General features: G+C 43.1%; 1 protein-coding gene across 11 annotated transcripts in view; it reads right to left on the bottom strand.

The window, feature by feature from the left end:
* Nucleotides 1-14,298, bottom strand: part of SLC14A2 (solute carrier family 14 member 2) — a 431,742-nt gene that overhangs the window by 46,184 nt on the left and 371,260 nt on the right. For 10 of the 11 annotated variants that reach the window (XM_042910439.1, XM_042910429.1, XM_042910434.1 and 7 more), the window contains 3 exons: nucleotides 7,345-7,526; nucleotides 1,516-1,696; nucleotides 346-535 (listed from right to left, as the gene is read on the bottom strand). In XM_042910439.1, the coding sequence (XP_042766373.1) occupies nucleotides 346-535; nucleotides 1,516-1,696; nucleotides 7,345-7,497 (524 nt within the window). In that variant the 5' untranslated portion in view covers nucleotides 7,498-7,526. Of the gene's footprint in view, nucleotides 1-345; nucleotides 577-1,515; nucleotides 1,697-7,344; nucleotides 7,527-14,298 lie in introns of those variants that run through there. The other variant, XM_042910438.1, reaches the window with a different exon arrangement.

The following is a 14,298-nucleotide window of genomic DNA, read 5'->3' as shown; positions in this document are numbered from 1 at the left end:
TCTGAGCTCTCCGGTATATACCGTCTCATATTATTCTGGGACATTTATTACCTGTTAGTCAACCAGACTGTAGGCTCCATAAGGGAAGAACAGTTTAAGAGTTCCTCTGCACCCGCCTCATAGGGAATGTTTCCAGAAGGATCTACAGTCAAAAGGAGCCTAGTGCTGTCACTTCCTTTGAGCACAGGAGTGGTTTAATTCTGTAGAGACCTCCAGTGACCTGTTCAAGGTTAATCTTTAGGAGACTTGGGCTGGTTGGTAGGATAACGTTGGCTGATCACTCAGGGACACACTTCTCTATCTGTCTAACCCAAGACCCCACGACCACTGCAGACAGGCACCCACCTGTCCTGGTTCAAGGCGAGGGCAGTTAAGGTTGAGACCACTGCCCCCAACACCCCAGCAATCGTCCACCAGGGATTCTGGATCAGAAGCCCTATGAAGATGATGAGTCCGCTGAGAGGGTTGTTGACAAACATTACCTGAGCAGTGCCCCTCAGGACCCAGTCTGTAACCTGGAGGGCCAGTGGCTTATCTGAAAGAGACAGGCAGAGCCATCAGCAGAGTCCCAGTTATGCTTCCCTGCTGGACCACTGGTTGGCGTGGCAACCAAGGCAAACAAGGATGCATGAGCCAGGACATTTCCTCTCGTTTGGCCTGGCACCTAGCCCAAGTCTCTGAGTGGCTAGGCAATCAGTCCACAGTGGGTGTTAGTTTTTGCCGTACAGACTGAGGCATCGTGCTGAGACCAATTTAACGCCGTTCCAGCCCTCGACTTGGTTGGCAAGGAAGCCTCAGGAGCATTCCAAGGGAAATTTATTGGTCCAAGGGAAGGGGTGAGGAGGCAGGGAAACCCTCTTTTTGTGTTGTGCCGTATGACTCAGTTGAGAACTGGTATCTGAGCAGCAAAGAAAGTCATCTGGAGAAAAGGAGCTGGAAAGGAAATGGCTTTAGCTCAGCTATGGAATCAGTATTGAGTTAGGACCCGGGGGAAGCCAGGTCAAGAAGAGGGAACATACATTCTGGTTTGGTTTCCAGGACAGCCTATGCAGGTGTGATTGGGGAGGGAAGGGCTGTTTGTTGCAGTATTTAGTTGAGGTAAACTAGGAGAAGAAGGACGTTGAAAGGAAAGAAAGAGCCTTGGAATATGGTGGAGGGTGATGTCAATATTTTCTTGGCACATAATAAATGGCCATGGAACAAGGGAAGGAATGACAGCTTGTTTGGGAAATGACTTATATACCACTAAGTGGTTGTCCTGTATCTATTCCACATAGGGGCAAAGAATTTGCAAAGCACTAAAATTAGTGAAGTGTATTTAATTCTGAAACTCCATGGGAATTCCAAGTTAGTAGGGTACCTTGGACCCATCCAGAGCCAACTCAGGGTGGGAGTACTCCAACTGTGGGAGTCCTCTCAATGGGTGAGTGAGGGATCAGCTTCCTCCACTCACGCCTGAGGGAGGGCTGTCTCCCTGGCCCAGCCCGGCTGCTTCTTTCCTGGGACTTTGCCTACCTTTCAGCCAGCTCCTGCACTCCTTCATGTCCCCTGTGAGGTATCCCACTGCTTGGAAGAGGCTGATGCCCCCCAAGCCTGCAGAGCCCCGATGAGCCGCCCCGCTTTCTCTCCTTTTACTCCTTTCATTGAGTTTTTCCATTTTCACAATATGGCTGTCTTCATTGGATGACCGGAGATCCTTTTAAGAGAAGCCATGACAAACTATCAAATAATACAGCTTTTTGAGAGCAAGGGCATTTGGGGATAGGGAAGGTTGGCAGGTGTCCTGATAAAGACAAATGATCGTAAGACATGTGTCCATTCTCTATTGTGGTCCAGAGTGCTGCACACAGGCCAGCTCTTCTAGGACCACTACACATTCTTCACAGTTGGGTTGCATAGACTTTTGTGCCACGGATCCCTGGTGGCAGCTGGGCAAGGCTGTGGACTTCTTTCCAGAATAATGTTTCGAAATGGATAAAATAAATAGGATAGCAAAGAAAACCAGTTATACTGAAGCAGTTATTACAATATTAAAAAAAATCCTATGATCTACATATAGGTACAGCCAGTCCAATATCTATTATAATTTCAAAGTAGCAGTGAGTGAATAAGTGGGGCCTCTTCACCCCAACTCAGGACAACTTTAAAGGGCTGCTTGAGATCTAGAGCTGACCATAGGGTCACCTGGGGCCCTTATTGCCCAACTTCTTCACCTAATCCTGTTGCCCTTCCTCTTCTACAACTATTGACTGCAAAGGCACATCCCAGTTAACTTCTTACATGAAAATCACCATCTCAAAGTCAGCTTTCTAGGGGAGCCCAATCTGTGACAATGACAACAATCTCAGGTGCTACTGATATGGTTATAGTTCATTATTTATATTTATAATTGAAATAAGTACTAAAGTTCATTGGAGGTTAGTGAAATAAAGGTAAATTATCTTCCCCATCCAAGTTTGTCTGCCCTTGGTTCTATCTGTGGCCTCCTAGGTCAGGACTGCTTGCTCTTAAACTGCACTGTCCAATATCACAGCCAATAGCTGTGGCTATTGAACACTTAAAATGTGGCTAATCTGAACTGAGATGTGCTCTAAGTATATTCTGAAGAATTACTATGAAAAAATAATGTGTAAAATATCTCAACGATACTTTATACTGACTATATAATGAAATAACTGCTTCTTTTTACTTCTAAAAAATGTGGCTAATAGACATTTGAACAAACGTGTGGCTCATATTATACTTCTATTGTATGCTGATGGTCTATAGATTTCCCCAACTTCCTTCCTACATCAAAACTTAAATGTCTTGAGGATATCAATGAAAATGGTGGAGTAAGGATCTCCAAAAATTCTCTCTTCTATAAAGGCAATACACATTCTTTTACAGAGCACATGGAACCTTCTCCAGTATAGACCATATGTTAGGCCATAAGATAAGTAAAACATTTTTCCCTTGTCTCCAGAGACATGTTGAGTAAGAAGCTGCTGCGGCCAAGGTCAAAGAGGTTTTTGTCTGCTTTCTCCTCAAGGATTTTGATGGCTTCCTGTCTTACATTTAGGTCTTTTATCCATTTTGAGTTTATTTTTGTGTGTGGTGTAAGTGGTCCAGGTTCATTTTTCTGCATGTTGCTCTCCAGTTTTCCCAGCACCACTTGCTGAAGAGACTGTCTTTATTCCATTGGATATTCTTTCCTGCTTTGTCAAAGATTAGTTGGCCATACATTTGTGGGTCCATTTCTGGGTTCTTTATTCTGTTCCATTGATCTGAGTGTCTGTTCTTGTACCAGTACCATACTGTCTTGATGATTACAGCTTTGTAATACAGCTTGAAGTTGGATAAGTAAAACATTTTTACCGATAAAAAGGTATCACTAAATTTAAAGGAATTGAAATCATGTTCTCTGACCATAATGGAGTGAATTTAGAAATCAAAAGCAGAAGGAAATTTGAGAAATGATGTGGCAATTAAACAACACGCTCCTAAATAATCAATGGATCAAAAAGGAAATCAGAAGAGAAATTAGGAGCTACTCTGAGATGAATGAAAACAAAACTTATGGGATGCAGCTAAATCAGTGTTAGAGGGAAATTGTAGGTATAAAGACCTGTGCTAAAAAGAGAAATATTCTGTATCAACAACTTAACCTTCCACTTTAAGAAACTAGAATAACAGTGAACTAAACCAAAAGCAAGTAGAGTGAAGGATATAACAAAAATTATCAAGAAAATAAATGAAATAGAGAATGAAAAATACAGAAAAATCATTGAAACTAAAAGATGGTTCTTTGTAAAGGTCAAAATTGACAAACTTTTAGCTAGATTGACCAAGACGAGAAAAGAAGATTGAAATTACCAGAATCAGAAATGAGAGACGAGACATGACTACCAACCTTCAAGAAATAAAATGGGTTGGGGCGCATGGGTGGCTCAGGCAGTTGTTTGACTCTTGATTTCAGCTCAGGTCATGATCTCATGATTCATGGGATTGAGCCTCGCATCAGGGTCTGTGCTGACAGTGAGGAGCCTGCTTGAGATTCTCTGTGTCTCCCGCTCTCTCTGCCCCTCCCCCTCTCACACACTCTCTCCCTCTTTCAAAATAAATAAACATTTAAAAAATTAAAAATGTTATAAAGAAATGGATTCTAAAGAAATGAATAATTGTGTGCTAACAAATCAGATAACCTAGATGAACTGGATACATTCCTAGAAAGGCAAAAAGTACCAAACTGACTCAAGAAGAAACAGAAAAATCTGAGCTGACTTATAACAAAGTAAATTATATTAGTAAAGCAAAACCAAAAACAACAAACAAAACACTTCCCACAAAGAAAAGCCCAAGTTCAGATGGCTGTACATTCTACCAAATCTTTAAAGAATTAATAACAGTATTTTTGAAAAAACAGAAGAGAAGGCAATACTTCTTATCACATTCTGTGAAGCTAGTATTAGTATTACCCTAACACCAAAGCCAGACAAAGACATCACAAAAAAGCAAATTACAGATCAATCTGCTTTATAAACATAGATGCAAAAATCCTTAACAAAACACTACCAAGCCAGATTCAGTAACATATAAAAAGAATGATGGCCAAGTGGGATTTATTCTCAGAATTCAAGACTGTTTCAATGTATAAAAAATCAATCAATAATTATTACTGTTGAAAGAATAAAAGAAAAAAACCCACATCATTGTTTCAATAGACACAGAAAAACCACTTGACAAATTCAACAACCTTTCCTGATAAAAACATTCAAAAAACCAGGAATAGAAAGGAAATTTCTCAACTTAATAAAGGATATCTACTAAAAACCCACAGTTAATATTATATATAATGGTGAAAGATGGGATGCTTTCCCTTTAAGATCAGGAATGAGACAATGATGTTGGTTCTCTTGTCACTTTGATTTAATAATGTACTGCAAGTTTTGGCCAGAGCAATTAGATAAGAAAAAAAACAGACCAAAAGGGACCCAGATTGGAAAGAAAGGATTTAAAACCTCTCCATTTGCAGATGGGACATTCTGCTGTATAGCAACTCCTTAAAAAATCTTCAACCACCTCCCCGCCCCCTACCAAACCTATTAAAGTTAATGGACAAGTTCAGCAAATTTGCTGGATAGAAGATCAATATACAAAAATCAACTTTATTTTTATATATGGGCAAGGAACAATCCAAGAATATTGTGAAGAAAATTCTATTTATGATAGTATGGAAAAGAATAAAATATTTTGGAATAAATTTAACAAGAAAGGCTTTATATCCTAAAACTAAAGGTTTTATACAAGTTTTTTAATACTAAAAACTACAAAAAATCAAAAGGAATTAAAGACTTAAGTAAATGGAAATATATCCTGTGTCCATGGATTGGAAGACTTACTCTTGTTAAAAATGGCAATACTCCTTAAATTGATCTATAGATTTAATACAATCTCTACCAAAATCCGAGTTTCATTTTTTTTCAGAAATTCAAAGTCAGATCCTAAAATTAATATAGAAATTCAGGGGTCTGAGAACAGATAAAACAATCTTGCTTGATTTCAAAACTTACTACAAAGCTACCGTAATCAAGATAGTGTGGTACTCGCATAAGGATAGGTATATAAATCAGTTAAATAAAATTGAGAGTCTAGAGATAAGCACATACACCTACGGTCCGTTGATTTTTGATGAGTGTCAAAACAGTTCAATGGAGAAAGAATAGCCTTTTCAATAAATGGTGTTGGGACAACTGGATAATTGGACCCTTACTTAATGTCTTATACAAAAATTAACTCAAAATGGAGAAAAGACTTACATGTAAATGCTAAAATTATAAAACTGTTAGATAAAAACATAGGAGTAAATCTTTGTGACCTGGATAAGAAAATGGTTTCTTAGATATGACACCAAATACATAAGCAATCAAAGACAAGAGAGATAAATTGGACTTAAAAATCACAAATTTTGTGCTTCTAAGGACACTATCAAGATAGTGAAAAGACCTATAAAGTGGGAGAAATTATTTGTGAATCATACAATTGGCAAGGGCCTAATATATCCAGAATATATAAAGAACTATTACAACTCCACAATAAAAAAACAAATAACCCAATTGAAAGATGGGCAAAGGATTTGAAAAGACATTTTTCTGAAGACGGTATATAAGTGGTCATTAAGCACATGAAAAGATGTTCAACATCAATTTGACATTAGGGAAATACTAATCAAAATCACAGTGAGATGTCAGTTCACATCCACCCAGGCTGTAATAAAAAAGACAGACCGTAACAAGTTTTGACAAGGAGGTAGACGGGAACAATGTATACCTGGCTGGAGAGAATGTACACCTGATGCAGCTACTTTGGAAAACAGTTTGGCAGCTCCTTAAAATGTTAAACATAGATTTACCATATGACCCAGAAATTCCACTTCTGGCTATGTACCCAAGAAGAAGAAAAACATATGTCTGCACAAAAACTTCGACACAAATGTTCACAGTAGCATTGTTTTTTTTTATAACAGGCAAAAAGAAACAACCCAGTGTCAATCAATGGATGAATGGGTAAGTAGGCCATGGTACACTCATACCATGAAATATTGTTGGGTCATAAAAAGAAATGATGTACCGATTCATGCTACAATAAGGATGCACCTGAAAGCATTATGTTAAATGACACAAGCATTTCACAAAAGGCCATATGTTGTATGATTCCATTTACATCACACATACGGAATGGGCAAATCCACAGGGACACAAGGTAGATTGGTGGTGGCCTGGTGGAATGCGGAGTGACTGCTAATGAGTATTGGGTTTCTTTTCAAGGTGATGAAAATATTCTGGAGTTCAGTGGTGGTGATGTTGGCAAACTCTGTAATTATGCTAAAAATCAGTGAAATGTATACTTTAAAGGGGTGAATTTTATAGCATGTAAATTATATCTCATTAAAAAAAAACCCCAAACGTTAGTGGTCCTGGATCCCTCTCCACTCTATCAGTTCAAGGAGTGTTAAAAGCTAGCATTTGAACACAGGCCTTACTTTGGGAGACAATAAGGTAATTCAAGGGAGCAGGTCTAAGGGGAAAGATTTTGGGGACTGGTTGGAAGACCGGTGTGTGACTGTGCATTCCCCACCTGCCTCTAAAATCACGTTGCACACAGAAACACGTTTTCTATCTTAGACCCACTGGGACCAACCAGGGGGTGGAACCCTGCGTTGACTGGGGCAGAGCCTCCCTGGCCAGTGACCCTTCCATGGCATTATGCAACCCGTGCACTGGGCAGCTGGGAGAGCAGCATCTTTCATCACACTTCCTCCCCTTCCCTCCACCTGTGAAATATCCTGGGAGGGACACTCCTCACCTTTTCTTCAGGCATTTCCAGGAGGGGCAGGGCTGGGTGTGTATCCTGGGGGCTTGAGGGCCAGCTAGGGCTGGTAAACTCTGACTCATACAGTTTGTATCTGCTGGAAAGAGGCTCTGTCAGGAGAGGGCTGCTGTGATGAGTGTCAGACATTTCCTTCAGGGGGCGGTCGCTCCTAGGTCCTGCAAGCGGAAAGGAAAGGGGGAGAACAGTGAGTCAGGATGGGGCCCAGGGGGACTTGGCTGGGGCTGCAGGGAGGCCGCAGGAGGCATGCAGTCAGTCCTGATACATGACTCTTGCAGTAGAGTGCTGCCAGAGAGCCCTGGGGCCACTCCTCCACCATTGTGGCCTTATCTTTCAAAATCCCCCCATTCTTCCAAGTCCAGAGGAAAGTCCATTTCTGCCGTGAAGATTTCCCTGACCACCCAGTTAGAATAGATGCCTCTCTTTTTTTCCTGATCACTGAAATATTTTTTCTCTACCTTTTATATTATCCATAGTACTATCTCACTGCTGTAGTTGTAAAAATACTTTCTCTTTGATATGCACACATAGATCTGGGGCTTCTAACTGAGTGAGGATCTAAGGGCGACTCCTTTTCTTACTTGCTATGGAGCTTATGTTGATTATGGTTGACCTCTAGTCCCTCCTCTCTTCCCTCTGCTGTCAGTGCCCTTTCCAGCTTCTTCCTCCTTTTCCTTCCCCAGGAACAGTTCAAAGAAGCAGCAGCAGTTCTGGTAACATCTACTAGAAGCTGTGTGCACCAGGCTGGAGGTCCTTCCCCCTCCACGTGGGACTCCTTTTCCCTTCACTACCGGGGCCAGGGTTTATGCCAGGACAAGCTGGTGGAGTAACTTCTGCCTGCGGTCCTCAGTTTCCTGGCTTACTGTGGCTGCCCGCTGGTAGTGCGTGCTTCTCTCCTTCCTCTTCAAGCCACCTTAGCCATTCTGTTCTTCTTTGTCTTCCCCTGGCTCAGTTATGTCTTCACTTACTTTACTGTTCCTATGACAGGTGGCTTTGGACCTGCACAGTCCCCTCTCAGTATGATCTAGACTTCTCCCCATGGCTCCACCCTGCCTCCCCTGAGTTGCAAGACAGTGTATCTTAGGACGGTGTCTGCAGATCCCTAGCATACTGCAGACCCAGATAAATGATGCAGAGTTCTCTTCCAAAGGGGAGCCAGACCCCTTCCTCTACTTGCATTAGTGCCATTTCCTTGGGCTATTTCCTACTCCCAATGAAAGGATTTCTTGTTCTTCCCTGTTGCTTCCAGACCACTGCTCACTTCGCTGGTGCAGAAAGCCCTCTTTTTTGAGGCTTACACTATCCCTCTCACTGCTCACTGCCGTGTTACTGACTTCCTGGTCATTCACTCCTTCAGTGAAGACTTGAGGGGCTCCTTTCTAGTTATCTTCATCTCTACTCCAATAATTTTCAGTAACTTCAATGTCTGTACATTGAGATTGATCTCTTTGACATTAAGTCATCACTGCATTCTCTGACTTCACAGACCCTTGTGTTCCTCATTTCTAGTGACCCTCTCTACCTCTTCTTTTCAGCCACTAATTTCCACAGTCACCATGTGGACTTGGTCTTACACAAACTATGAAATCTCCAGAGTCTGATGCTCTCCTTTGGACTTCAGGCTCACCTGCTCAAGTGCGTCCACTGACAGCACTTTCACTTCTGGGAGACCTCCAGTCCCTTAGCTCCACCAGCTCCCTATCTCCCCTGCCCTCCTTAACCAACTTAGACTTTGGAGCAGTCACTTTACTTCTTTCAACACCCTTGCTCTGCCCTCCCCAATCCCTCTCTCATGCTTGCGTGGTGAAATCCTGGCCAGGCTAAACCCAACACTCCATCTCTTCTAGGCTTTCATCAAGCAACTGAACATTGCCTGAGAAAAACTGCCTAACTGGGTAGGCTGCCGTCACTTTAGATTTATGCTTGCCATCCTCTTGGGCGGACTCCTGGCACTCCCCTTTCTGTCTTTGGCCAGCCCAGGCTGGTTTCTGCTGCTACTGCCCCTGCTGTAAGACCTCCATGTTGGCAAATCTGAAACATGCTTTGGTCTTCATCTCATCAGACAGCTCAGGGCATCCACACAGCTGACCAACTCTCCTTGACACATTCTCCTCTTTTTGGCATTCACATTGATCCTCTCTCTAGCTGCTCTTTCACACTGTCCTTGGCTGGCTCCTCCTGTAAATATAAGCATTCTGTTGAGCTCTGTTCTGGACCATTTTCTCTTTACTGATGCTCCTACCCAGCTGACGTCAGCTCTCACTGTGGCTTTATCCTCCATCTGTGTACCTATGACTCCCAAATCTAATATTTCCAGCCCAGTTTTGAGCATTGGATTCACAGATTTAATTGTCTACTTTACACTTGCATATGGATGTTCCAGAAATAGCATAAAGTTAATGCACTGAAACAGCTCATAATGTTTCCTTCTCAGACCCTGTCCTCTCTGAAAGGTGCCTGTCCCAGGAAAAGTCCTCTCTCCATTCCAAGCTGCTCCTTACAATACCCCCTCTAACCTCCCCCAATCCAGTAATACTACCTCTAAAATACACCTGGATGCCCACTGTCACCATTTGGCTGCCATCACCTCTTGCCACTGCTCCAGTAACTCCCAATTGGACACCTCACCTCTCAGATTTCTCCTTCACGCCATGCTCCACAGGGCCACCAGTGCTGTCATATCAATACTCAACTTTGCTCATGTCTGTTCCCTGCTTCAATCCCATCAATGGCTACTGATGGAAAAATGCATCTTAAACATGCACACAGAACTCTGTACCACCATGTTCCTGTTATGTGTTAGCCCACCCTGGGTTTCTCCTGCCCCTTGTCTCTAAGTTCCACACTTGCCTCCTTTCAGTGCCTAAGTGTTGAACACTTTCCACCTCAGGGCCTCTGCAAATGCTGGTCTGTGCGCCCAGATGGGCTCTCCCTTGCTAGTTACCTAGAAACTCCTCTTCTTCCCTCAAGCATTGTCTCCATTACCACTCATCAGAGAAGCCTGCCCAGGTCAGCTTCTGACCATGTTCTCCTATCATACTCTCATCGGACCTAATGTCTTTCCTTATAGCATTTTTTTTTGTACCAAGTGATGATAGATTTATTTTTATAGTGTATGTCTCCCCACCAGAACTTAAGATACATGAGGACAGTGACCTTTTTTGTTCTGTTTACTGCTGTATTCTATTCTTAGCTCCTAACTAAGTGCCTGGCACATAGCAGATGTTCAATAAATAGTTAAATGAGGGAAGGAAGAAGGGGAGGAAGAAAAGGAGGAAGAATAGAAGGCTACAGGTGATTACTGGAGTGGGAAAACTTCCTTGCACAACTTTACAAGTATCCTGAGTCTTGAATGGTTTAAGAAGGGCATTGGGCCACTCATCAGCTCTGCATTTTTTGTGGCAAGAACTCTGCCATGTCTAACACGTGTCCTCATTCCCCAGAGTTGCTCATTTAAACCATAGCTGATTTTTATTGTAGGTTTGCAAACATCATTCAGAACTAATTCCTCTTTCTGACTGCCATTGCTCTGGAAGAGGGCCCTTTCCTCTCTTCTGACCTTGCAGGTGGAGTTTGAGTGTGTTTCAGATTGCCCTGGAGGGGGCATGCTGGAATGGTTTAAGCGAGAGGGAAAACCAGCAAGCCTGAGAACCAAGGTGCTCTCTCCCTCTGGTGGCCAAGAGGTGATACAGCATCCTGGCCCATTGGTATGAGATTGCTTCCAAGCCATCCAGAAGAAAAAATGAGGGGCAATCAGGTTATCTAGACACATGATGTGTGTGGCACCATACATCTGGACGAACTAGAAATGTGCTGGAAAAACCTTATGTTAAATTCAGTGGCTGTTAATTCCTTTAAAAGCCCAATTGAAAAGTGAAATGAAATATATTTCATTAAATCTAAGATGTGATCATCTGTAAGATGATCATTATTTGGTGTATCACCAAGAAGAAAATGCTGCCAATCAAAATTGCAAGATGTGTGTTGATTTAATAAATTTTGAAATATGAGAACAATGTATATTATATAGTCAAGGAAATATTTTTTAGTGATAGGGCTTAAGTATACAGGAGTGGAGAATGGGTATATTCAGGATTATTTTCTAACCATGACAATTCAAACACTTATATGTATATATATACATATATATTTTTTTTTTTTGGTGAAAAAATGGCTTATACATTAGGAGTCCTTTAAGAACAGGGGCTTTATCTTTTTGATTTCTGTATTTGTTCTGCCTGGCAGAGAGCTTGACACATGTGTCTATATTGAGAGCCCTCAATATGTGTCTAATGATTATGGAAAGAATGAGTGATTGTACGAGGGAAGTACTCTCTCCAGAGTCATCTCCAAAAAGGTACTTTCTTCTCTACCTCTGAGTCTCTCCTGTATGTGGACAACATTTGCAACTACAGATAGAGAAATCAATGCCCAGGAAAGCAAAATAAGAATTATTTCTCACATGGATTTAACTCTGCACTTTTCGAAGCAAGCTACTGCCTTGTGATGGCAAGAGGAAGCAGAGACCCAGGAAAACCAGCAGCTTGCTGCAAAGTCAAGATTAGACCCAGCTTTCCACCCTGGGCTCCCTACCCTTCTGTTACTCTAACTGCCTTGCAGGGCACAGCTGGGGGATTCAGGGGAGGGGTGGCTGCCCTCAGCCTGTGTCCAGGCCCTCAGCCCAGTTCTATTTCATAAGCACACATAGCCTAAGCAGGAACAACGTGATTGCATCTCCTCTGGGGAACACAGCGTTCCTTTGCCATGGGAATGTTTATCCTGTTCAACTGGGGGAATTTTGGCTTTGGGGTAGGATTGAGACGTGCAGCAAGAATGGCCTTGTAAAGAGAAGGTCGCTGTGTCTGGAAAGAGCACAGGCTGCAGAAGCTGAGATGCCCAGCTTCACTCTTTTCTCTGCCGCGAGGGGCTACATGGGCCTCTGTTTCTCCCTCTTCAAAGGGCAATGTGGGACTCTTAGGACAGTGAAATTGCTGACTTGGTTCTTGGCACGTAGTAGGCACTCAGTGATTTTTAGTTTCCTTTCTTCTTGTGCTCTCAAATTGAAGGAAAGATGGGTAAAGTAACCAGATGAAGTACAAGCTGGCTGGCCTGAAACAGAACGCCTTTCAAAAGTTTCCATAAGGCGTTGGCCACTTGTTAAAACTGGACGGTGAAATCCTTGCCTGAGCCACGTCCCGTCTGAAGGCGGCAGGCCTCAGAGCCCATTCCCAACTCAGCTCTGAGCCAGTCCATTAAACCAGCTTCCAAGAACACATAATTATCTGCTTGGCGTGCAAATGCTCCCCTTGGCTGCCCGCACCTCTTCTCCCTCAGAAATATGGACGGAAAGGGCTGTTGGATCAGCCTCATGTCTCTCCAAAACCCAGGCCTTGAATGTTCCCACAAGGGGGCTCCCGAAACACTAGCTCCTCCATCCTCCTTGTAAGAATGCTCTTTGTTGAGCACCTACTGTGTGTCCTTGGACTCCCCCAGAAGCATCAGAGCTGCCTGCACAGTGCTCATGTTTGGGCTTGGGCTTCGGAAGGCAGGGAGAGAGAAGTGAACAGACTTTCAGAACAGAGGAAAGGCAATAGCAGAGGGGATGCGGGGCCAGCTGTAGGAGCACAGGGCAGCTCCTGGGCACGAAAAGACTGGGGCCCAGGCTTTCACGTTGGGACTTGGCTGAGCAAGACAGAGGGAGGAGAACACTCAAGGCCAAGGAAATGCCTAAGAAAATACATTCATGGTTTGTGCCAGGAAATCCCAGTTGTACACCTTGCTGGAATATGGGGAAGGGTGTCAGCAGGCAATAGAAAGAGGAAGGTAGGGAGTCAGAAGCCAGACTGGGAAGAGTTCTCAGTCCCTATATTTGGACCCCAATTCTTGCAATATTTAGAAAACGTGTCTGACTCTATTGTACTAACTTTGAAATTCTTTATTTTTTAATTAAAAAATTTTTTAAACATTTATTTATATTTGAGAGACAGAGAGAGGCAGAGCATGAGCAGGGGAGGGGGAGAGAGAGAGAGATACAGAATCTGAAGCAGGCTCCAGGCTGAGCTGTCAGCACAGAGCCTGACGCGGGGCTTGAACTCACAAACGTGAGATCATGACCTGAGCCGAAGTCAAGACACTGGACCGACTGGGCCACCCAGGTGCCCCTAACTTTAATTCTTGACCTGATTTTTTTCTCTAAAGGACTATCTGTCCCTGATAGCAATGCCAAAGCATGCCCATGCTCAATGGGGAGGGGCTGTGTCCTCTCTAGCACATTCTGGGTGTCAAGGGAGAATGGGGGCTTGTGACTGGAGGGGTTTCTTGAGTTGTTGGTGTGACTTAGTGCAGAGCGAAGGCTCGCTCCCTTTCCCGTGGCCTATTGGGATTAAGTATGCCAGTGAAGTTGTCATCCCGGGGTGAATCTAAAATGGCCTCGTTTATTCATCATCTACCCAAGCTGAGTTATGGAGGTCACAGCAGCTCTAGAGAAGAAAAAGTGATTAGCAGGTTTTCCAAAATATTTGTTGAATTAATTTTTCCCAAGAGTTTGTAGTTGATGCAATTATGGAAAACAGTTTCTGTGTATATCTACAACCTCAGGATCAAAAAGGATATTCTTCGCCTCTCTCAATCAATGAAGGAATCTACTTTTTAGTGCTTCTGACAGTTGGCTGGTGTCCCACGATCCCATGAGGCAGGCTGCTCTCCTTGTGAACATGTCTGCATACTAGAAGCCATTAGGTCTATGGAGCTGATGTCAAGTCCCTGCGGTTTTACCCAGTGCTGGTTCTAGTGCTGCCTTCATATCTGCACAGGATATATGTCCTCCCTTCCCTACATGAGAGCACTTCAAAGATTGATCTTCATCTTCCTTTCTCTGGGGCGGACCTCTGGATTTCCTTTAATTTGGTTCACCCAACAAAGCCCCCAGAC

The sequence above is a fragment of the Panthera leo genome, chromosome D3 (assembly GCF_018350215.1).
Source record: "Panthera leo isolate Ple1 chromosome D3, P.leo_Ple1_pat1.1, whole genome shotgun sequence".
Taxonomy (NCBI): Eukaryota; Metazoa; Chordata; class Mammalia; order Carnivora; family Felidae; genus Panthera; species Panthera leo.
This window is presented reverse-complemented; position numbering and strand designations above follow the sequence as displayed.